Source organism: Marmota flaviventris, chromosome 3 (assembly GCF_047511675.1).
Source record: "Marmota flaviventris isolate mMarFla1 chromosome 3, mMarFla1.hap1, whole genome shotgun sequence".
In the NCBI taxonomy this organism is placed as follows: Eukaryota; Metazoa; Chordata; class Mammalia; order Rodentia; family Sciuridae; genus Marmota; species Marmota flaviventris.
In genome coordinates this window covers 124,855,971-124,879,430 of record NC_092500.1, presented here as the reverse complement: position 1 = coordinate 124,879,430, position 23,460 = coordinate 124,855,971, and the positions used below count along the sequence as shown (strand labels likewise).

The 23,460-nt window shown below is 48.7% G+C and overlaps 2 protein-coding genes and 1 non-coding gene across 4 annotated transcripts; all 3 read right to left on the bottom strand.

Annotated features, from left to right (window-relative positions):
* Positions 1–1,184: 1,184 nt before the first annotated feature.
* Ptpn6 (protein tyrosine phosphatase non-receptor type 6) lies at positions 1,185–20,378 on the bottom strand. 2 transcript variants are annotated; one of them, XM_027951140.2, is made up of 16 exons: positions 20,232–20,378; positions 12,824–12,946; positions 12,367–12,561; positions 8,143–8,332; positions 7,880–7,996; positions 7,665–7,778; positions 7,388–7,484; positions 6,678–6,757; positions 6,339–6,488; positions 4,832–4,963; positions 4,545–4,699; positions 2,512–2,579; positions 2,254–2,405; positions 2,065–2,156; positions 1,546–1,687; positions 1,185–1,365 (listed from the first exon to the last, which is right to left on the bottom strand). In XM_027951140.2, exons 1-15 carry the CDS (start codon positions 20,243–20,245, stop codon positions 1,573–1,575), a joined length of 1,794 nt encoding a protein of 597 aa, XP_027806941.1. In that variant the 5' UTR covers positions 20,246–20,378; the 3' UTR covers positions 1,185–1,365; positions 1,546–1,572. The 2 variants fall into 2 exon arrangements, with proteins under 2 accessions (XP_027806941.1, XP_027806942.1); XM_027951141.2 differs by lacking the exon at positions 20,232–20,378 and adding an exon at positions 13,036–13,208.
* Positions 20,379–20,932: 554 nt separating this feature from the next.
* Positions 20,933–23,160, bottom strand: C3H12orf57 (chromosome 3 C12orf57 homolog). Its single transcript, XM_027951011.3, has 3 exons — positions 22,489–23,160; positions 22,019–22,195; positions 20,933–21,167 (listed from the first exon to the last, which is right to left on the bottom strand). The coding sequence occupies exons 1-3, from the start codon at positions 22,538–22,540 to the stop codon at positions 21,016–21,018; spliced, it is 381 nt and encodes a 126-aa protein (XP_027806812.1). The 5' UTR covers positions 22,541–23,160; the 3' UTR covers positions 20,933–21,015.
* Positions 22,799–22,860, bottom strand: LOC114104958 (U7 small nuclear RNA). Its single transcript, XR_003584916.1, has one exon. It is a non-coding gene; the product is annotated as a U7 small nuclear RNA (small nuclear RNA).
* Positions 23,161–23,460: the final 300 nt, after the last annotated feature.

The window sequence follows — 23,460 nt, the reverse complement described above, 5'->3', positions numbered from 1 at the left end:
GGCTCTGGGGCCAGAAAGGCTGCATTAAAAATCTGAGCTTCATAGTCCAGTAGTCCTGTGAACCTAAGCAATTTATTTGATCTTTGTTCCTCAGTTCCCTCCACCGTAAAATGTCAAAGGTACCTAGATTGAGAGCTGTGGTATGGCAGCAAACAGGTAAAGCATTGGCTTAGCATGTAGGAGGCCCTGGGTTCCATCTTCATCACCAAAATAAAAAGGCACCTAGAGTGAATTAATTGTGCAGTCTCTTAAACAGTGCTTGGGCACATGGCCAGCATTTAATGAATTATTGTTGTCATTGTTATCATCATCCATTATCTCAATGATCTTCACTACCACCCTGGGGAGGGCAGAAGAATTAGGATCACACTCAATTTTAAAAAGAGTGCTGGGGGTATAGCTAAGTGGTAGAGCACCTCCCCAGCACACTAGAAGCCTTGGATTCTATCCCAGCACCAACAAGAAAGAAAGAGCTGGGTGTGTTGGCACATGCCTAAAACTCCAGCAACTCAGGAGGTTGAGGCAGGAGAATCACAAGTTCAAAGCCAGCCTCAGCAACTTAGTGAGGCCCTGAGCAACTTAGAGAGACCCTGCCTCAAAAGAAAAAATAAGGGCAGGGGTTGTAGCTCAGTGGTAGAGCACTTACCTAGCATCTATGAGGCACTGGTTTCAATTCTCAGCCCCACAAAAATAAAAATAAATAAAACAAAGGTATTGTGTCCATCTACTAAAAATAAATAAATAAAAGGGCTGGGGCCATGTGTGGTTGCACACGCCTGTAATCCCAGTGGCTCTGGAGGCTGAAGCAGGAGGACCACAAGTTCAAAGCCAGCCTAAGCAACTTAGCAAGACCCTAAACAACTCAAGTGAGACTCTGACACTAAATAAAATACAAAACAGGGCTGGGAATGTGGCTCAGTGGTTAAGCGACCCTGGGTTCAATCCCCAGTACAAAAAAAAAAGGCTGGGGATGTGGCTCAGGGGCAAAGCACCCCAGTTTCAACCTCTGGTCGCCCCTGGAAAAAGGAAGAAAGGAGACCAAGGAAACTCACATTGGATCTCATGCCCATGTGAAGCCGTATGCAGAACCAGGAATCTGTCTGACCCTGAAGGCACAAAACACCACCTTGGCCCCTTCCATCCAGAGTCACTGGGCAAGGTAGACACACAGTCCAGTCAACACATAGTGATTCAGAGGTTTATTTACAAGAATAGAAGAACCTGGCTCTACCTGGAGCCTTGTTGAGCTATATACAGGGAGAGGGGAGAGGGAGATAGGGGCACAGCCATTTAAATTACGATAGAATAGGGGTCCTAAGTTCTGGCATGAGTGGGTTCAGTCATCTGCAGGGATCAGGCCTGAGGCTGCAGAGAAAAGGGAGGAAGATGTCACAGTGTGGATGGAACAAGGGGAGGGAAACAGGGAAAAGGTCTGGGAACATGCTGGAAGGGCAGGGTGAGGCTCCAGCCACCCCATTCATCCTTGGAGACAGGGGAGTGGGTGGGGGAGGGGTCAGGGAGGAGTCCACACAGAAGGGGCTGTACCATGGCCACCTCTGGATGGTGCCCAGCTCACTTCCTCTTGAGGGAACCCTTGCTCTTCTCCTTGTCTGCTGACCGCTGTTTCTTCACTTTCTCCTCCTTCTTGTTCTTACTGTGCAAGTTCTCATACACATCCTCCTTGTGTCTGTGGTAGGGGTGGACATATAAGGGCAGTGGATGTGGTTTAGGAGAGTGCAGGGTGACTTGGCACCCATAGTCCCCTCCAGTCACCCCATCTCACAAATGAGCAAACTGAAGCCAGGTAAGCAAGGCGACCTGGTCACTGTCCCTTCACTGCTCCCAAGGGAGCAAAGAACACATCTCATACATTGTTGGCACCTGGCACAAGCCCACACATGGTGGGCACTTAGGAAATACTTATGCACAGAGGTAGTGAAAACCAAGCTTGAACTTCAACCCAAGTGTTTCCAACTGCAACACTTGTCCTCTCCAGAGACGGAGGCTCAAGCTGAGCAGGAGAATGGAGAAGATGCTAGGAGGTGGCAGGGAGGGGTCACTCACTTGGAGGAAGTCCGGGAAGCCTTGGCATGGGCACTCCTCATGGCCGGGGGGTAGGTAATGTTTCCATATTCTGACTCCTGGCCCTTCTGGGACTGTGGGCAGAGGTATGGAGGGAAAGCAGTGATCCCAGTAGGACCAGGTGACACCTACTCTCCCCTGTGACCCCAAGTGACCCCATTCTGCATGCACCTGAATGACTTCCAACTTCTTCTTGGTGGTTTCAATGAACTGGGCAATAGCCACGTAAATGAACTTGTATTGAGCCTCTGTTTGCACCATGCCTGAGCGCTGCGCCCGAACCATCTGGATTGTCTTCTGGATGTCAATGTCACAGTCCAGACCTGGGTAGGGATAGTGGTTAGACCTCAGGCCTAGGTACAGGCAGAGGCCAAGAGGCTTCCCTGTCCCCACCAGGCATGCCCACCTGCTCCCCCAGGTGCCCCTCACCCTTGGTGGAGATGCTCTCCATGAGCATGTCGATGACAATGATGGTGCCTGTGCGGCCAATGCCCGCGCTACAGAGAGAAGGGGCAGCTATCAGAGGTCCAGCCAGCCCCTCCCCCAGAAGCAGGGAGCCATGGGCTCAGCCCCATCCCTAGCCAGGATGTAAAGAGCCTGAAGCTCCAGCCACTTGAGGTAATGTGCCCAGAGCCACTAGGCAAGCCAATGCAGATGTGCCCCGCTCTGCACCCATGGTTCCACCTCAGCTGAAGGATTCACTGGCAAGGGCCTGGGTTGCTGAGGCTGGGGCCTCCAGACACATCCATCTCTCAGCACTCCACTCCTCTACATCCTGCTCCATCTCATTCCTGACTGCTGGCTGCCCCCACCCCTGGAGATCCAGGACCCCCAGCTCCCACTATTGTCCTCAGGCAGTCTGGACCCTTCCCCATCCTGCCTTTTAAGAGTAACATTTGGCCAGGGGTATAGCTTCCCATGCAAAAGGCCTGGGTTCCAATCTCAGCACTGCAAAAACAAAAAGGAGGGGGGGAGAGTGACATCTGCCTCTTCTTTCCGTGAGCTTCATTTCCCTTTTTCTTTAAACCCTGGCAGTAGGCTATGGGCAGCTCTTGGGACAGCAGGGTACAGGGACCACTGGGGTCAGCAGTGCAGTAGGAAATCTCCCTTCTCCTGCACACTCTGCCGGTGCCTGCCCTTGACAAAACAGTCCCTGGTGACCTTGAGGCCCACCCATAGCTGGGCCCATCAGGCTGGTGCCCTGAGTCTGTCTAATTTCAAACCCAGATTGTCAAAAATAACCCCCCCTCACCCACTTCCTTCCTGTAATGTCTAAATAAAGACTTTGGGGATTTCAAGAATGGGGGAGCGGGTAGCAGTAGGAGGGGTAACTCTGGGGATGGACCTGTCTGTGGGAGGGCAGAAGACAGAGCCTGGCTGAGACAGCATGGGGGTACCTCCACATTCAGCCCACCCAGCCCTGTCCCAGAACAAACCATTGCTAGTAGGAAGGAGGAAGTCTGAGGCCCTAAAGGCTTGGGGTCACATGGAGGGAACAGGAAGGGAAGAGGACAAAGCAGGTTCCCATTTTACCCATTCCCTGCCCAACATGAGTTACTAAACTGTCAACAGCCCCCATTTTTGGAGAGTTTAGAGTATTCCAGATGTAGTGATAGGATCTCATTTAAGTCTCATGACAACCCTATGAGCCTGATTTTACAGACAAGAAATCTGAGCATCAGAAAAATTAAGTAATTTGCCCAAGAACACACAGCTGATAAATGAAGGAGCCAGAATTTAAATAAGCAGCCTTTGTCCAGGACTGCGTATCTACTGCCTCCCAACATCCAGGCCAGGCCAATGGGGTAGGCTCATTTGAAGAACCCCTGCTCCTCCTGGATGAACCCTATTTCTCTGTCTCAGCCAGTACGGGAACAAGTCTCCTCCATATGAACATAAGGATCTTCAGAAGAGCTCTGGGTGCATGGGCCCATCCCAAAAACCTTACCCACTGACACAACTCTGGGGCCAAGATGGGAGCATTGGCTGGGGAAGGGGAAAAAACAGTGAAGGTGAAGAAGCCCAAGTCCCCAGAGCTACAAATAGAAAAAGACAAGGGTCATGGAGTCATACTGATCCCAAATGGAAGGTAAAGAAGAAACTGGCTGAGGAGAACCAAGAAAAAACAGGCAGCCAGGACCCAGGTCTGCTACAGCAGTCTAGACTCTCCCACTGACCAGCTGGCGACTGGGCAAGTCACAGAGTTGGCTTCCTCATCTGTATCTGGCAGGGGTAGACTAGATGGCACCTCCAGGGAGGTCTCTGGGGAAGGCACCCCCAGCCAGTAGTGGGACTGGTTGCAGCTAGATCCACCCACATGTCTAAAGCCAGGAGGGAACCCAGAGAGGCTGGGGCTGGGGGAGACAGTCAATGAGTTTGCAGCAGTGTAGGCACTTTCTTAGCTCTATTTGCTTCCCAGCTGTTATTTTTATTACCACTGTCGTTGCCGTTATTATTCTCACCTGCAATGCACAATGATGGGCCCTGCATGAGGCAGACTTTCCTGCCGCTGGTTGATCTGGTCCAGGAAGCTGAGGACACCCCCAGGCTCACTGGGGACCCCATGGTCAGGCCAGCTCAGGTACTGGTAGTGCCAGATCTCCCGAACCAGGTCCCCCTGGGTCAAGGACATGGGGTCAGTGCCCCCTGCTCCTATGTAACACCCCATCCTGCCTCATCCCACACACCCAGAAGAGAGAATGAGTCCAAGGAGGGGCTCTGGGAGTGTGCAGGGCCTGATGACACTCACATTGTCCAGCGGGGAGACCTGTAAAGTACGGAGTTTGTATTCTGTTGTGTCATGCTCTCCACAGTTGACCACAGAGTAGGGTCCATAGACACGCTGAGTGCGTACCTCTGGCCAGTAGGGGACACATTTGTTCTGAAAATGGAGAATGGGGAATGGAGAATGAGACACAAGAAGCAGAGCCCTGGGGCTATTCTGGATTCCACTCTTAAGTCTTGAGTCCCTGATGCTGGCCCAGACATTGTTGAATGAATGGATGAGCTGGCTGAGGGTCAGAAGACCTGGGATCCAATCTCAAACCAGCTACCTACAGGTGGTGTGACCTGACCAGCCACTTGACCTTACGTTTCATTCAATACCCATTGAGGCTGTGTAAACTGGGCTGGAGTTACAACACAAGAAGCAGGATGCATGTGGCTTAGTGGTAGAGAGTAGGTTTAGCATGTGGGTGGCCCTGGGTATTCTATTCCTAGCACTGCAAAAAAACAAAAATCAAGTAAGACACCATCCAAGCCCCGGTGCCCCTAGGAGCTCACAGAAAGACAGGGGAACAGGGGAACAGTGTGCTGCTCAGGAGTGTGGCTGAGGAAGAGGTTAATTTTCCCTATGGGTAGGGAGGCAATCCAAGATGGTGTCACAAGGAGGTAGCAGTTGAGTGGGTCCTCCAATATGAGATCTCTGCCAGGCAGAGGTCATATAAAAACAGAAAGTAATTCCAGGCCAAAAAAAAAAGAGCTTGTGCAATTCATGGGTACCTGAAAGAGCCTGGTCTGTTTGGAGGCAGGTGTATTATAGGGAAGTATGGCAATTGGAGGGAAGCCACCAGGCCTTCAAATACGACTTCATCCCAGAGGCAACTGGCAGCCTTTGAAATTTCAAAGAGGAAACAACTTGATCCAGTTTGTTTTGGGATGGAATCATTTTGACTACGGCATAAAAGAGGAGTTTAGAGGGAGGGAGCAGGCTCCAGAGAGACTGGAAGTAGCACAGAGAGTAGACAGAAGGGCAGGGGAGGAAAAGGTAAGAGGGATGTTTGCCTTAGCACACATTAAGGAGAGCAGTTTTGTGTTTGTTTGTTTTGTTTTTTTGCAGTACTAGAGATTCAACCCTAGGCCTCACACATGCTAGGAAAGCATTCTAATTCCCAGCCCCTAAGGACAGTTTAAAGTCTGAGTCTCACATGATTTTATGTATCTGTGTGTGGTACTGAGGATTAAATTCAGGGCCTAAACATAATAGGCAAGTGCTCTACCATTGAGCTGCATCCCCCATCCTTAAAGTCTGAGTCAAGAGCTCACAAGGGTCCAAGGTTGAAAGTAGGAGTCTGAGAGTCACAGTGTATAGTAGAGACTTTGTCTCTAGACTTCAATTTCCCAACAAGCATCTGACTCTTGCCCTTGAGACACTTTTACACCCTCGCATCTAAACTTTCTTTGGTTTTATGGTGGTGAATAACAAGTACTACGGAGGGAATTCGGGCACTAGCATGATGGCACAGGGCTACGCCTACCCGGCCTTTCTCCACCTCTCGAGTGGTCATGACGATGACGCGGGTGTTTTCCTGCCATACCATCTGCCAGAAGTCATTGACTGTGGACTCCAGGCAGCCCTGGCTGGCGATGTAGGTCTTAGAGTTCTCATCGGGGCTTAGCAGCTGATTCTGGATGCAAGTGCAGAGAAACATAATCTAGGACTGTGAGCCCCATGGCCCGGACAGGCCCGGTACCACTCCACCCTCCCCCACCCTAGACATCAGCTTTGGCTTTGCCCAGGTATTTCTGGATCCTGGAGCCCCCACAGAGAACTCCCAGGGTCCAGCCTTTGCTCCCACATGACCCACACCACCAACCTTGACATAGTTGGCATTGATGTAGTCTGACCCAGGGATGTTACTGTCCCGTCCCTGCAAGATCACTCGGCTGTGGTCAACTGGACAGGAAAAAAATAGCCTGGGTCAGCCAAGGACTTACCACCTGCTGGGCCACACCCTTCCTAAGCTAACAGGCCATTCTTGCCTCAAAGCCATGAGGCTCACAGGGGATTGCAGGTGGGAGGTGATAGACCTGTCTGGGGTTTGAGAAAGAGGCTTCATAATGAAGGTGGCTTGGCATGATGGTACATGCCTGTAATTTCGGCAACTCAGGAGGCTGAAGCAGGAAGATCAAAAGTTCAAGGCCAGCCTCAGCAATTTAATAAAACCCTGTCTCTAAAGAAAAAGTAGAAAGGTCTGGGGATGCAGTTCAGTGATAACGTGTCCCTGGGTTTAATTCCCAATACCACAAATAAATAATTATTAATTTTAAATTGTAAAAAACGGTTGGCTATATAGCTCAGTGGTAGAGCACCCCAGGGTTCAATCGCCATATCATAAAAAAGGAGGATGGTGGTAGCTGGAGGCAATCTGCTTATGGGGAGGCTCCTGGGAAAAGAGGCTTCTTAGAGGGAGATGAGCTGTGCTGGGGGTGGGCAAGTGGACCCTCTGAGTGGAGAGTAGACATTCAAGGAGGTTGGCTCAGGAAGGAGCAGTCTTGTGGTGAGTGGCAACTGCCTGGAACTTACAGGGGAGAATGTTCTTATATCGGTTCTTGCTCTTGTTCTCTGGCCGCTGCCCTTCCAGCCGCTGGTGCAAGTTCTTCACCTCCTGTTTCTGTAAACTCTGAGAGGTGAGAATAGGAAATGAGCAGCGGCCCGAGAGGGTGACTGGTGGTAGAGATGCTATGGGGGCAGATCAGTATTGGAGGTGCCTAAAGAAGACAAGGGACACCTGGGACCCCACACCAGGTGACTGCCCCACCCCCCGCTGCCATATCCCATCCCTGCTGTTCTCACTGCACACCTCAAACTCTTCCCAGAAGCCAGCCTTGGCTGTGTCCTCTGACTCCTGCTTCTTATTCAGTTCCAAGACCCGGTTCTCAATGTCAGCCGCATTCACCCGAGTGGCATAGTAAGGCTGGGGTTGGTGAGGGTAAGAAGTCAGCAATTAGAGATCTCAGAATCCGTGCCAGGGAATGGTCAGAGGAAGAAAGGAGACAGCAGGGTCTGCCCCCTCACCTGCCGCAGGTAGACGAAAGCTCCTGAGGCCTCCTCAATTCCTGTTTTTTTGAAATGCTCCACCAGGTCTGTTAGGCTGTCAAAGGTCTCCGTGCCACCTACAGTGTAGCGTCCACCCTGAGAGGCATCAAGTAGGATCAACCCTCAGGGCCTGCGTCTACCTGCCCGGACCCATAGCCTTGGATACAAGCCCAGGCAGTCCCTCCCCACAGCCCAGGCCCTGGACACAGACAGCCAGCATGATGCCTCTCCCACTGCCTTACCTCACACATGACCTTGATGTGAGTAACCCTGGGTGGGGAGCCCGGGCCAGCCTTGGGCTGGTCGCTGAGCACGGACAGCACAAAATCACCAGGCTGGCTGAGACTCTCACGCACAAGAAATGTCCAAGGTTCACCCTTGGCCTGCAGCAGTGCCTCTGCCTGTCCTCCAGACATGTGGCCATGGTACCACCTAGAGAAGGAAGCATGAAGGAAGGAGGGCCCCAAGGGAAGGTAGAGCAGAGTATTCAAAACTTGGGTGAGGGGATCAGTACCCACTACCCTCTACGTGCCCAGGCCCTGTGCTAGATGCTTTTAAAAACACCACTATATTTGGATTTGTTACCATCCCACAAAAATGCTGAGAGGAAAAAGCCAGGTGGCCCATGCCTATAGTCCCAAATGCTCAGAAGGCTGAGGCAGGAGGATAGAGAGTTCAAGGTCAGCCTCAGCAACATAGCAAGACTTTCTCAAAAATAAGAATGTTCATTAGTAGCATTTATTCCCATTTTATAGATGAGGAAACTGAGGCTGAACATTTGGAAACTGGCCCCAGGCCCTTAATTGATAAGAGTCAAACCTCAAGAACTCTAACCACAGAGTAGGACATGGTGGCACATGCCTATAATCCCAGCAACCCAAGAGGCTGAGTCAGGAGGATTGCAAATTGGAGGCCAGCCTCAGCAATTTAGCCAGACCCTGTCTCAAAATAAAATAAATAGGTCTGTAGCACAATGGTAGAATGTGCACTCAGCATGCACAAGGCCCTGGATTCAACCCCTAACACCAAAAGAAAAAAATAACAGAGTTCTAATCAGACTTTGAATCCAGAGTCCACCTCTGAAAGTTTCAGACAGACAGAAAGGCAGGAGGCAGTATCCAGAATAGTTAGAGGGATGAAACCAAGGAAGCACCCCCATGAAACATGGGGGAGACAGAAGTCAAAAAGGAGAACTCCCCTAGGGAAATGGGGATCACAAACACCCTTGGAGAGAGGGGTGCAGGAGCTGGAGGGTACCCAGGATGATGTCACTGCAGGGGAGACCAGGCTTAAAAGGGCTCAAAGGGGCCATCGAGGCAGAAAGCAGAACTAAGGCCTTTCCCCGAAGTACAACCCCTTCCCAGGAGGAAACTGCAGCCCCACAATGCCCAGCCCCCCAGGAAACCACGTGATGGAAAAAACACAAAACTCCTTCTGGGGAGAGAGTGAGAAGTGAGGTTGTGAGGTTTCCTCAGCCCAGGGACAGGGGAAGGGGGGCCATTTTCCAACCGCAGGGATGGGGGAAGAAAGAAGGGGGCCAGTCTGTCCTGACCCATCTTACCCCTGCCCAGAGAGCACTACAGCTCAGAGACATCCAGGGTCTCCAGTCCAGGCACAAGCACCCCGGGGAATACCACACCACCCTTCAGAGACAGGCCAGAGCCCTCCCCCAGGCAATGGGGAGGGGGCTAAGCCCCTTCCCTCAGGGCCCAGGATGAGGAAGTCCCCATGCAAATGTCAAGCTGACCACAGTCAGAGAGCACGCAATTAAGGGGACAAATGCAAATTCCCACAGAAGAGGAGGATGTGCAGCTAAAGGCAGGGAACACAAACAGAAGTTCGGAGAAAGAGCCTCCCACATGCTGCCAGGGTCAGGCTTCCTAGCTCAGGTAAACCAAAGTACCCCTGAGAGTCACCTGTCCTTATCCTTGCCCACCTCAGCTCTGCCCCCTCGTTTGCTTCTCCCAAACTTCAAAGCCAGGCCTCAGCCTGCTGTCCTGGGTACCTTGGCAGCTCTACCTTCCTCCTTCAACCCACCCAACACCATCTCCTGCTCATCTATAGCAGCCAGCCTTCTCCTCCGCAGAAGAGAGGGCATGGGGAGCAAAAGAGGGTTTGAGTATCCAAACCCCTGTGAGAGCCGCAGGTGGCAGGTGGGGGCTTGCAGGAAAAAGTAAAGAGGGTGACCAGAAATCAACAGATTTCAACAGAAATCCATTTCCAGGCTTTGCTACTAGAAGAGAAAGTGTCTCAATGACTTTATATTGATTGCAAGGAGATCTCTAGAGGTGGGCCATGGCTTTTACCTCATTTCACCTTAACTTTATCCAGTTCTTTCTTTTTCTTTTTTTGGAAATACTGGGAGTCAAACCCAGGGCCTCATGCTTGCTAGTCAAGCATTCCACCCCTGAACTACATCACCAGCCCTTTATATTTTTTTTATTTTGAGATAGAGTCTCACTAAGTTGCTGAGACTGCCCTTGAATTTCTGATTCTACTGCCTCAGCCTCCCAAGTCTCCAGGATTACAGGCATGTGCACCAGTGGCCAGCTATTTCTAAGATTTAATCAATGACTTGAACAAAAATAAAAAATATTTGTCTTTCTTTCTTTCTTTTATTCTTTTTTTTGGTACCACATTGATTGCACTTAACCTCCGAGCCACATCCTTAGCCCATTTTTATTTTTTACTTTGAGACAAGGTCTCACTAAATTGCTTAGGACCTCGCTAAATAGCTAAGCCTGGCTTTAAGCTTTCGATCCTTCTGCCTCAGCCTCCAGAGCTGCTGGGATTACAAGCATGCACCACAATGTCTGGCTTTAACAACAACAAAAAAAATTATATATATATATATATATATATATATATATATATATATATTTTTTTTTTTTTTTGTTTTGTTTTGTTTTTTTGTTTTTTGGTACCAGAGATTGAACTCAAGGACATACAACCACTGAGCCACATCCCCAGCCCTATTTTGTATTTTATTTAGAGACAGGGTCTCACTGAGTTGTTTATCATCTCACTTTTTGCTGAGGCTGGCTTTGAACTCTCAATCCTCCTGCCCAGCCTCCTGAGCAGCTGGAATTACAGGAGTGCACCTCTGTGCCTGGCTTTTAACAAAAATATTGATACAAGTATGTAGGCACCGAATCTCAAAACAACGGAAAACTTAAGCGGGCAACTCAATGGTAGACCTCATGCTTGGTATAAAGGCCCTGGGTTTGATTCCCAGTACTGGGAAAAAAAAAAAAAAAAGACTAAAAACTGCAGGATCAAGGTTCAAAATCACTTCAACAATCAATACACAAATACAGGACAAGGGTAAGTTGGTCTGGCCCTAGGAGTCCATGGGATAAAAAGCCTAGGTTTATTCTGCTGCCCTTTACCTTAACAGATTCTGTTATTGAGATGTAACAGCTAAAATGAGCCATGGTGGGACTGAGGTTGTAGCTCAATGGTAGAGCGCTTGCCTAGCATGTGTGAAGCACTGGGTTCAATCCTCAGCACAACATATGAATGAACAAATAAAGTAAAAAATCCATTGGCAACTAAAAAAATTATATATATATATAATTTTTAAAAGTGAGCCATGAGGGCTGGGGATGTGGCTCAAGCGGTAGCGCGTTCGCCTGGCATGCATGCGGCCCAGGTTCAATCATCAGCATCACATACAAAGATGTTGTGTCCGCCGAAAACTAAAAAATAATAAATTCTCTCTCTCTCTTTAAAAAAAAAAAAAAGTGAGCCATGAATTTTAAAAAGTGAGCCATGGTGTAATGAGGAACATTTATGTTCCCCCTCCCCTCACCCATGCTTTGGGAGAACCACATAGGGATAGTCAGCCCAGTTATAGGGGCCACACCTTTGCAGCAAAAGTATGGAGGAGCTGTTTTGAGTATTACCCTATGTCCAGAACATTACACCCTGTTTTCAATTACCTATGTTTGGGCCAAAGGACTGGCCAAACTCTATCCAGTCCCAAAGGATAAACCTACCCTCAAGGGGTTGCAGACAAAAAGCACTGAGTGTCCTAATGAAAGTGAATTGAGTGACCATCCTCAACATCAACATCTCCTTATACTAAGCAGGTTGGAGCGGGGAAGTTGTAGGAAAGCAGATTCAGCTCCATAGAAGGAAGAGCTTTCTAGAAACAGAGCTGACCTGCTAGGAAATGCCAGCCATGAGGAGTGGCCTCCCTGTCACTCAGGACTGAGTTGCCAGGTGAGAGGGACCCTGGAGAAAGGCAAGGTAGACCTCTCTTGCTTCCTCAGGGGCACACGGGAGGGGGTTAGTCTTATGAGTCACTAGGACATGAGGAAAGACGCTCAGAACCCTGAGATGGAGCAGGATGGGGAAGGGATTGCAAGCAGACAGTGCCAGGGAACCAGGTGCTCGCCTCCCTGACAGGTAGGGAGAAGGCAGCTGCCTCCATAGGGGAGAGGGTCAGGCTGGGTGCCCCTCACCTCTCACTGGTGGGGTCGGAGCAGTTAAGTGGGTACTTGAGGTGGATGATGGTACCATCGCGGTCCTGCAGGACGCCCTGCTGATGGGTGTAGTACTCCACCAACTCGGTCAGCGTTGCAAACTTCTCCCCTCCGTAAAGGTCGTAGAAATCCCCTGAGTTCTGGATCCGAATATGGGTCACCTGATCCCCCACCCTGCAGGGCAACAGGCAGGGAGGCCAGTGGGTGCAGGAGCAGAGGTGGAGTTGGGTGGGGGACAGGCTGGGGGTCCCGAGTTTGAGGCACACAAAGGCAAGGGATGGACACAGACAGGGATAGGAATGTGCTGGGGTTAGGGACAAGGATATGAAGGAGGCATAGGGTCTGGGGAATGGGCACTGCCCTGGAGAACCAGGAAGGAGTGCTCAGAGACTGAACTGGCACAAAAAACCTGCCAAAACACTGGAGGGTCACTTACCTGACAGAGAGAGAGAAGTCACCCTGGTTCTTGCGACTAGGCCGAGCCAAGAAGCTTCCATGGACCCCTCGGCCCTTGAGCAGGGTCTCTGCATCCAGTCCGCTGAGGTCTCGGTGAAACCACCTGAAAGGTCCCCCACAGAGTGTGAGAAGAGGTCCCTTGGGCCCCAGGGCTCCCTTGCCTCTTGCCTTCTGTGGGTTCCAGGCCCTTACCTCACCATCCTGGGGGCTCCAGAGAGGAAGGGGGTGCAGGGAATTGGGTGGGAGGTGCCACCTGTCTGAGCAGGCGGAAAACTCTGGGGCTAATCCTCAATCGTGGTCCTCAGCGTCCTAGCTACCTCGCTACCTGACCCCCCAGCGGTCCTGGTTCTGGGGCTGCCACTCCACTGGCCTGGGGCAATAGGGCGGGGACAGGAAGGGGCGCGGCCGACCCCTTGGGGGAACTCACTTGTACTTCTCTTTTCAGAACAGAGCAAGGGAGAAGCAAGAGGGTGGCAGGGCCGGGGGAGGGGCCCACTTCCCACGCATCTGCCATCAAAGGCTCAGGAGCATGGCACTGCGCATAGGTGAAAACTCAAGAAATAAGGACACACATGTGCCTTGGACCCTCCAGACCAAGATCATGCCTCACACACGTGACTTCCCACAATTCCACAACATTTCTGCCTCCTCCACCAGCTGCTTCTACACAGCCTTTGCTGGCACAAGTTAATAATAATGGTGACAGTGACAACTATCATTTAATGGAGTGTTACTACACACCAGACTCTAGTAAAAACATTTTTCACATGCCTTTTGTGAATTATTCCTCACCTTAGCCCTATGACCCTACTACCGTCTTTATCCCCATTTTACAGACAAGGAAACTGAGGTTCAGGGAGTTTAAGGGGCCATACAATTAGTAAATGGTAGTTCCAACCAATGATTTTAATAATATGCCAGCCCTCAGGGCCTCAAAGAACAGAAGTTGAGAGACCCCATGTCTAAAGTCACTGCCTTGGGAGAGGACAACTCCCTAACAGCAAAACCTTGCAGAAGCTTAAGAGAGGGAAGGGTGCCCTCCTGCACCCATCACACCTCTGAAGGAACAGACAACACGAGCCCTGCAAAGCCCTGTCAAACTTGAGCCTTTTCTACTTCTAGTCCCTAGGCCTTTGCCCTGTCCCAGGACTCAGAGCAGGCACTTGTCTCCTGGGGTCAATCTCCCTGCCATGGCAGACATTCTCAGGACTGGTTGACAATTGAAGCTATAATAACTGAAAGTTTGGGCTGGGGTTGTGGCTCAGTGGTGCAGCCCTTGCCTAGCAGGTGTGAGGCACTCGGTTCAATTCTCAGCACCGCATATAAATAAATAAAATAAAGGTCTGTCAACAACAACAACAACAAAAATTTAAAGAAAAGAACTAAAAGTTTGTCTGTACATGAAATCCCAAGTACAAACACAAACACCATCAAGCCAAGACCAGAGGCTAGTTGCTCAACAAAGGACACAAAGAAACCCCTATTGGTAGATTCCCTAGGGACAGAGATGGGAGGGATCACACATTGTCATTACACCTTTACTTAAATTTTAATTTTTACAGCACCAGGCACTGAACCCAGGGCCTTGTACATCCCAAACAAATGGTCTGCCTCTGAGTTATATCCCCAGCCCTTTTCTTTGTTTTATTTATTTATTTAGAAATAGAGTCTCATTAACTCATTAAGTTGTTAAGACTGGCTTGTGATCCTCCTTTTGCACCTCAGCTTGCTGCATAACTGGGATCACAGGCATGTGCCAGTGTGCCTGGCATCCTTACACCTTTCTGAATGTTGTAAGGGGCTAAAATTGTACTCAGCAGTAGAGCACTTGCCTAGCATGTGTGAGGCCCTGGGTTCCATCCCAGAACCACACACACAAATGTTGTATAGTGGTTATGTGTGACCTTTATAAAAATATTTTTATTTTTATAAAGGTCACACATAACCACTATACAACTCTCTCCCATCACTATAAACTGACTGGGAGAGAGTAATTTCTAGAAAACTTTTTAGGGGTGCTGGGAACACTTTTTCTCCATCTAGACAGTATTTACATAAGTACTTTTAAATGTCAAGATAAGCTGGGAGTATAGGTCAGTGGCAAAGCACATACTTAGCATGTGTAAGGTCCTGGGATCCATTCTTAGCACCAAAATAAATAAATTAATAAAAAGTGTGAAATTAATCAGGTAGGCTTAATATTTTATTCATTATGCATGTGATAACTCAACAAAAAATAAGAGAAATAGCAGGGCACAGTGGTGCAACTCGGGAGGCTGAGTCAGGAAGATCATGAGTTCAAACCTAGCCTCAGCAACTTAGAGAGGCCCTAAGCCACTCAGTGAGACCCTGACTCTAATAAAATATTTAAAAGGGCTGGGGATGTGGCTCAGTGGTTAAGTGCCCTTGGGTTCAATCCCTGGTACCCAAAAGGAGAGACAGAGAGAGAGAGAGAGAGAGAGATAAATAACAAAGTGGTAAAGCCCAACACAATCTGAGAGTGTCACTCAGTGGTAGAGTGCTTATCTAGGATGCATAAGATGCTTGGTTTCATCCTCAGCACTGAAAAAAAAAAAGAGTGTAATATCCCTATGACAGCATTCATTTTATCACTTTTGAAAACATTACTCAAGTATCATTTTTCCCCAAAAAATTAAAATTGTTTTCTCTCTCTTTTTTTTTTTTGTACCAGGGATTGAACTCAGGGGCACTTAACCATTGAGCCACAGGCCCTTTTTTAAAAAATTTTATTTAGAAACAGCAACTCTCACTGAGTTGCTTAGCACTTTGCTAAATTGCTGAGGCTGGCTTTGAGCTTGGGATCCTCCTGCCTCAGCCTCCTGAGCCACTGGGATTAGAGCCTGGTTTAACCTTTTTGGTATTTCTCTCTTATGGCTGTTCTTGGGAAGTTGCTTGGTCAATTTGTCACATGGTTCAACTTTGACTACACTTTCAGTTGAGACATTAAACCCTGAAAGATCTGGAACTCCCATGGACTCTGCCCACACCAAGAGGTAGGAAGAATCTGTACAAAGTTGGTTCCACCAACTTTGGAGAGAAACCACTGACTGACATCCTAGCTTGCGTCTCCCAACATTCAGAGCCTAGCACAGTGCCTGGCACACAGAACGTGTCCAGTGAACAAACACATCAATACATGTGCACAGACAAGGTCACAAGTATATCTTCTTGGTCCCAAACACACCTTACTTGGTCTCTACAGATGAGTGCACACAAGAGCACACCACTCCCATGTGCACAGTCCCACCAGACCCACTTCATGATCCAGGCAAAATCCCAACATGGACACACAATTCTGATTACAAACTAAATTTCAGGTGCATGCTCAGCATCAAATACCCATTACACCCATCACATTCTCCCTCCAAGGTTAAATCCACCTGGTGGCAAGGAACAAACTAGGCACCCAAAACTCCTGATCCATGGAAGAGGTAGGAATTTCTTCCAGGGGTATCAAGCCAGAAGACAGACTGATACTCAGATGAAATTCATAGTCCCCCTAGGCACAGTGGTGCAAGCATGTAATGCAAGCAATTTAGTAGGCTGAGGCAGGAGGACCAAAAGGTCAAGGCCAATCTCAACAATTTAGCAAGGTCCTGTCTCAAAATAAAATAAAAAGGAACAAGCACATAGCTCAGTAGTAGAGCTAGTAAGTGTGAGACCCTCAGCTCAATTCCCAGAACAAATGAAAAACAAAACAGCTGGGCACAGTGGTGCATGGCTATAATCCCAGCATTTTGGGAGGCTGAGGCAGGAGGATCATAGGTTCAAAGCCAGCCTCAGCAACTGAGCAAGGCCCTAAAGAACTCAGTGAGACCTTGTCTCTAAATAAAATATAAAAAAGGGCTGGGGATGTGGTTCAGTGTTTAAGTGCCCCTGAGTTCAATCCCCAGTACCAAAAAGAAAACCAACCAATAAAAAAAAAAGTATAATCCTGCTGTCCCTGGGCAGGAAAATAAATAATAACAACCCTCCCTTATGATGGCATAGTACACTGAAGTGGACAGAACACTTGCACATAAACAGTCATCCCTCTTGGACCTCGGACAGCTCAGTAATCATTCAGAAAAGTATTCTCTTGGGAAGCAGGGAGACAGAAATCAAGATCAGTGGTGATGCAGGAAGACAGGCAGCCTGGAAGAGCAAACAATGTGAAATAATCCTTAGTCGTTGGATTTTTCTGAGCCTCAGTATCCCCATCTGATAAATGTGTTTAATAATATTTTCTAAATATGATGTAAAATATTAACCCATCAATTCTGGAGGCTGAGCCAGAAGGATTCCCTGAGCCCAGAAGTTGAAGGCCAACCTGGGCAGCATAGTGAGAACTCATCTCAAAAAAGAAAAGCCAGGTGCAGTGGCATACACCTGTAATCCCAGTGGCTTGAGAGGCTGATGCAGAAGGATCACAAGTTCAAAGCCAATCTCAGCAACTTAGTGAGGTGAGGCCCCAAGCAACTCAGCAAGACCCTGTGGCTGGGGATGTGGCTCAGTGGTGAAGCACCCCTGGGTTCAATCCCTGGTACCCCCCCCCCCAGAGAGAGATATAAATAAGATGGCAAGTGGTAGAGTTCAAGAGTTCAGAGACTCCTGAGATGAGGGCCAGGGTGAAGACAGGTATCCTATCAGGTTGCCTCATATAGTCAGCGGTCGGTATCTGAGAGTTTCTCATCTGCGGGTTCAACCAACCATGGATGGAAAACTATTTATCTCTCTATGTATGTATTTATTTATTGGTACTGGGAATTTTATTCAGAGCTGTTTTACCACTGAAACACATTCCCAGACCTTTATATTTTTTACTTTAAGACAGAGTCTCATCAACTTGCTTAGGGCCTCACTAAGTTGCTGAGGCTGGCCTCAAATTTATCATTCTCCTGCATTAGCTTCCCAAGTCAATGGGATTACAGGTGTGGGTCACTGAACATGGATAATGAAAAATTTATATGTTTTAATTATATCTGTACTGAACATATATAGACTTTTTTCTCATCGTTATTCCCTCAATGATACAGTGTAACAAGAATTTACATAGCATATGCATTGTATTCAGTATTGTAAATATTCTAGAGGTGATTTAAAATATACCAGAGGATGTGCAAATGTTCTATGCAAATACTGTACATTTTATTCATTCATTCATTCACTCATTCATTGGCGTACTAGGGATTGATCCCAGAGGCTCAAGCACTAAGCTACATCCCCAGTCTTTTTTATTATATTTTGAAACAGGGTCTTGCTCAATTGCAAAAGCTGGCCTTGAAATTGCAATCCTCCTACCTCAGCCCTTCAAGTAGCTGGGATTACAGCCATGCATGCCATGGCTCACGTTATACCATTTAACCAAGACACTCAAGCATTCATAGATTTGGGTATCTAGGTAGTTCAGGAACCATCTCTCCATCGATGCTAAGGGACCACTGTATTATTAATTCTCATTCCAACCCTATTTGGATTTTTTGTTATTGTGGGGGGGTACTGGGGATTGAACTCAGGGGCACTCAACCATTGGGCCATATCTCCAGCTCTATTTTGAATTTACTTAAAAACAGGGTCTCACTGAGTTGCTTAGTGCCTCGCTGTTGCTGAGGGTGGCTTTGAACTAGAGTTTCTCCTGCCTCAGCCTCCAGAGCCACTAGGATTACACGCTTGCTCCACCGCACCCAGCCCTATTTGTTTATATTTATTGTCTGTTACTGGGGATTCTACTTCTGAGATATAGCACCTGCCACACCCGTATACACACACACTTTTCATTTGATTTTGAGACAGGGTCTTGCTAAGTTGCTGAGGCTAGCCTCAAATTTGTCATTCTCCTGCCTCAGCCTCCTGAGTAGCTGGCACACAGGCACATACCACAAACCCTATTAAGTTGCACTAGCCCAATTTTAGAAACAAAAACAAAGATTCAGAGATGTTAAGTAACAGCCAGAGTCACAAGCTAATGAGTGGGAAGGTGAACAAACCAAGTCTGTCTGGTGCCAGAGCCTGTTGCCCTGTCTACCACACCAACCACACTGTTGTGGGCAGACATGGGTACTAGCACATCCCATCATGGAAGATGGAGTGAGTAGGTGTTCCCCACAGAGGCAGGAGGCAACCAGAGTTAGCATGAACAGATGCACTTGAGCAGAGACCAGTGTAAGCAGGGCAGTGTGGCTGTAACAAATCTAGAGAGGCTGGGACCAGATTCAGAGGATCTCATATGTTTAGGATGAAGAACCAAGAAAGGATTCAGCCCTGGGAGAGGTCTTTTGAGCCACTTGATGAGAAAATGATCATGGAAGGAGTATGGAAGGGCTCGGGAACTAGAAGAGTCCCCATTAGTGGGGCTAACAATGACAAGGCATGTAGTGAGGGAGACAGTGTAAGCAGAAATGACACATATGAATGTAAGAAGCAAGAATCAGCAGGACTGGGGTGGGGGCAACCAATACACGAAGTCACCAACATTGTGTATGCAGGTTTTCACACATAATATCCAAACTCCAACAAAGTCTAACCTACCCTGGTCCTCCTTCCTCTCTATGGGTTCCTCTGCTATAGGCACACGGTCCTTTTCCTATGTGTTCCCACAGCGGGCTTTATATTCACCATTTCCTCTGCACAGAGGTGCTTGACTCCTGTCAGTTCAAATGTCACCTTCTCAGGAAGCCCTCCCTGACTCCACCAGCTAGTAATGTCACCAGTCTCTTGTTAGCACATGAAGTTGTTTCATTTCCTGTATAACATTTCTGAACATATGAAATAATTCTGTTTTATTGCATTATCTGTTCAGTCTGTCACCTTTCACTGGAATGTCAGCTCTGGGGGAGCAGGGACCATGTCTATCTCATTCACTCCAGTATCACCAGCATCTTTTTTTTTTTCCACCAGAATCTTAAACATACCTGGCACATAGCAGATACTCAACATGTACCCATTGAATGAATGTTGCAGGGGAGGGGGAAGTGAAGGGAAACAAAATGGAACCAAGGCCAGAGGTTGGCAAGTGCTAGAAATGGGAGTCTTCTCTGGTGTGCCTTTCAGACTATCATGTTTGAGGTGATGTGAACTACTCAGGGGAAAAGGTCCTAGATAGAAGGCAGAGAAGAGGTCCAGAGATTGGAGATAGAAATGTGATGGTGAGAAAAGATACACATCTATCAGGGGAAAAGTGTGAAAGAAAAAGCACAGAGAAGCATGAATGAGCCTAAGGGTCTTTATATCTTGTGGGGAGGAGAAAGTCCCCAGGGACAGGAAACAGGCATGGGCAGGGGCAGCAGCAGATTATAATCATGATCACGCACCTGTTGGGAATAAACATGAACAATGTCCCTCCCTCCCAAACTTACAGACTTTGGAACCCAGTGGTACAGAGGACTTACCCACGGGACAGCATCTCCTTGGAAGGATGGGGGAATCACAGACAGAGGGCCACAGGGGGTGGGGAGGAGCCAGTGGCACAGTTGTGCACAGTGGTCCAGGAAGGAAGAACACGCCTGATCTCAGCCACTTCCTCCTCGATCCAGCCCTCCAGGCCAACAGCACTGAAAGGACAAGCCCCTGAACTAATGGTCTCCGGGGAAAGAACAGGTGGGGCGGGGCTGGTCTGAGACCGCCCACAGCAGACTGCTCACCCCCGCTACCCGACTCTAGTCCAACGGGCAGCCTGCCAGTCCAGGGCTTCCTTCTCTTAAGAGGGGAGGAGTTACCTGCAGCTCCACCTGGAGTGCCAGCTGATAAAGCAGCTGCAGGTCCAGTAGGGGCAAAGACCAGGAAGTAATGCTGGCCAAGGGAACACCGACCAATGGGGAACCTCTCAGTCTATGGAAACCAAGGAGTTCAAGGAAAAACCCCGGAAACCCATTTCTCAAAGAAGGAGGTGCCACCTGTGTAGACCCACCCTCTCACCTGCCTTTCCGTGAGGGGAGGAGCCTTAGGCTCTCACTGGAGTTGGGTTGGGCACAGCAGGAAGTTACAAGAAGGACTTTCACAAGGGAATATAGCAACCTGGAAAGGCACAAGGAATCCAAGGAGGTTGGGGGATAGGAGTGGGTTGTCAAGGTCACAAAAGACTGACACAGGATTAAGTCACAGGTACATTTATTTTCCTCTGAAACACCTGAGGTTCTTCCTCTCCCTTGCAGCAGCACAGGGAAAGGCCAACTCTCAGGAGGCAGCCACGCTGCCACCAGAAGCAGGCCCATGGGGCGGCAGCGTCATGGGTGGTAAGAACAGAGCCTTCAGCTTTCCTGACAGGCTGGCAATCTCAGGATCCTGGGCTTCATAGGATTTAACCAAGCGAGCAAACTTAAGGACACCTGGAAGAGGGAGTGGACAGTCAACTCACACTCTGGGGCCCAGTGTGACAAAGACAGCTAGTGGGGGGTGGAGGGTGGCTTGAATATGAAATACTGGCTCTGCAAGGTTTGGATCAATCACTTCTGGTCTGTACTGGTTACAACAGGATGGGATGCAGTGAATAAAAATATCCCAGAAATAGTGTGCTGCTCAGTCTGAGGTGGGCCATTTTAGCACTAGTCACAAGAACCCCAAGTATGAACATCCATGAGATCCCATATCTATAGCGGGACACAGGAAGACAGTGGGGCAGCTGGACTGAATCAATGCACACGCTTGGGAAATTCAACCTCTAAGCCTTGAACTGATTAGCTGAAACACCTTTCAGGAACTACAGAGTGTACTGTCATGCAGACATCTTGCTAAAACTACCAAAACGACGGGGTTCAAGTTCCTAGTACTTGTTACCCCGGGCACTTGTTTTGCTTTAAAGTCTGTTCCATCTTAATATGGAAAAATGGTGTGACTATTAATTTACTAATAGTAAAAACAAAATGCACTTAGAGGGCTGGAGTCGTAACTTAGCGGTAGAGCTCTTGCCTCGCGCGTGTGAAGCACTGGGTTCGATTCTCAGCACCACATATAAATAAGTAAATCAAATAAAGGTCCATCAACAACTAAAAAATTTTTTTTAAAAAAATGCATTTAGGACGTCGCCTGCAAAAGTTCATGGTAGGTCTTGGGCTGCGTGTGCCAATACTGTTAGATTGTGGCTGCCGCCCTGTGGCAAGAAAGAGGACGGCAGCACTGGGGCCCACACATTCTGCGCCCTCCCCCCAACCACCCCACAGCCGACCCGCGACCGACCCACCTTCCCCGTCGCAGCTGAAGCCATAAGCTTTGATAACCTCTTGTTGGATCTGCGTGGCCACGGGCAGCACGAATTGCAGCATCTTGCCCATGTCGTTGCACGCATTGTCTCTAGCCTCATCCATGCGCACGGCGTTCTCCGGGGCCGAAAACGCCTGGATCACCTCCGCCAGGACCACTACGCACAAGATGCAGCCCAGGGAGGCGTCCCGGGGTGGGCGCCAGGACATGGCCGGCAGGCCCAGCAGAAAGCGCAGGGAAGAGGGCGGGGAATTAGTGAATCGAGAACGTAAGTAACCCGGTAAAGCTCATAATCCGAATTCCACTAGGAGCAAGGACCCCACATAGGTGGAGGAAAGGGACAGTATGCCATGCCCTCCGTCCCCGTTTCCCGCGGAAAGTGGCTGGGTCTTTGGCCCAGTAACCCCCACCGCAACAGGCTACCCAAACCATGACTAAGGTGCTTCTCACCCTTGGCCTGCTCCGCGCTCAGGGGCGCGGGTTGGGCCGCGGCAGACGCCATAGAACGACGAAAGCTGCACGTGCAGCGAAGATATAAAACAAAAAACGAGAAATGAAAAAACCTAGACAAACAAGCCACCTCCTACAGCAGTTCTCAAGGTTGGTGGAGGCGGAGGGGAAACAGCATCATCCGTAGCCGGAAGTGTTAGCTGAGCCTTAATTTCGGTGACTGTAAATTCCTGACTCCATTTATTCGGGAAAATAAAGAACTGCACCAGCCAATAAGAGCAATTCTGTCGTTACAGACAAATCATGGAAGAGGGGCTTTCCGGCAACTGCCAGAAAGCCTGCTAGACAAATTCTAAAAGAGCTGCAACACTTATAAAAGAAAGCATGGAGCCAACTTGGGGTGTACATTAACTCCACTATTAGTGAGGGTGAGATCAAAGTGGTGCTTTTCGAACCCCTGCTAATGTAGAAGCAATAGGACATATTATGACCTTCGGTAAGAAAAACAATATTCTAAGGAATTTACTTAACTGATTCATTTCTAGAGTTTGTGAATGTTTGATTTCATGTATGCAAATGAGCTCTATGCTGACTGGCTGAGAAAGCAGCCAATCACAGCCCCTTTCTTAAGAACCAAGACAGTGATTCGGAGCATGAAAGCTCAAAACGAGAACCCTTCGGGCCTTTTAAAATGGCCTTGTATAGTTGTAGGTCGTGCTGCATAACGCTCTATATCCTTTCCCTTCCAGGCGTTTGGAATTGTCACCCACTGAATGCCAAGTCCTAATCACATGAGTTTACTGAAGCTACACTCATCCCGCTCGCACTTCATAAAGTGCCTCAGACTATTCTCGGAAAGGATTCGCTACCCTGAGGCTCTCATTAGAGGCCTCAGGTGGCACCTAGTAGGATCAGTGATGGGAACACCTCCAAGATTTAAGTAGTTTCTTTGATCTGGGTTTGCCAGATGTA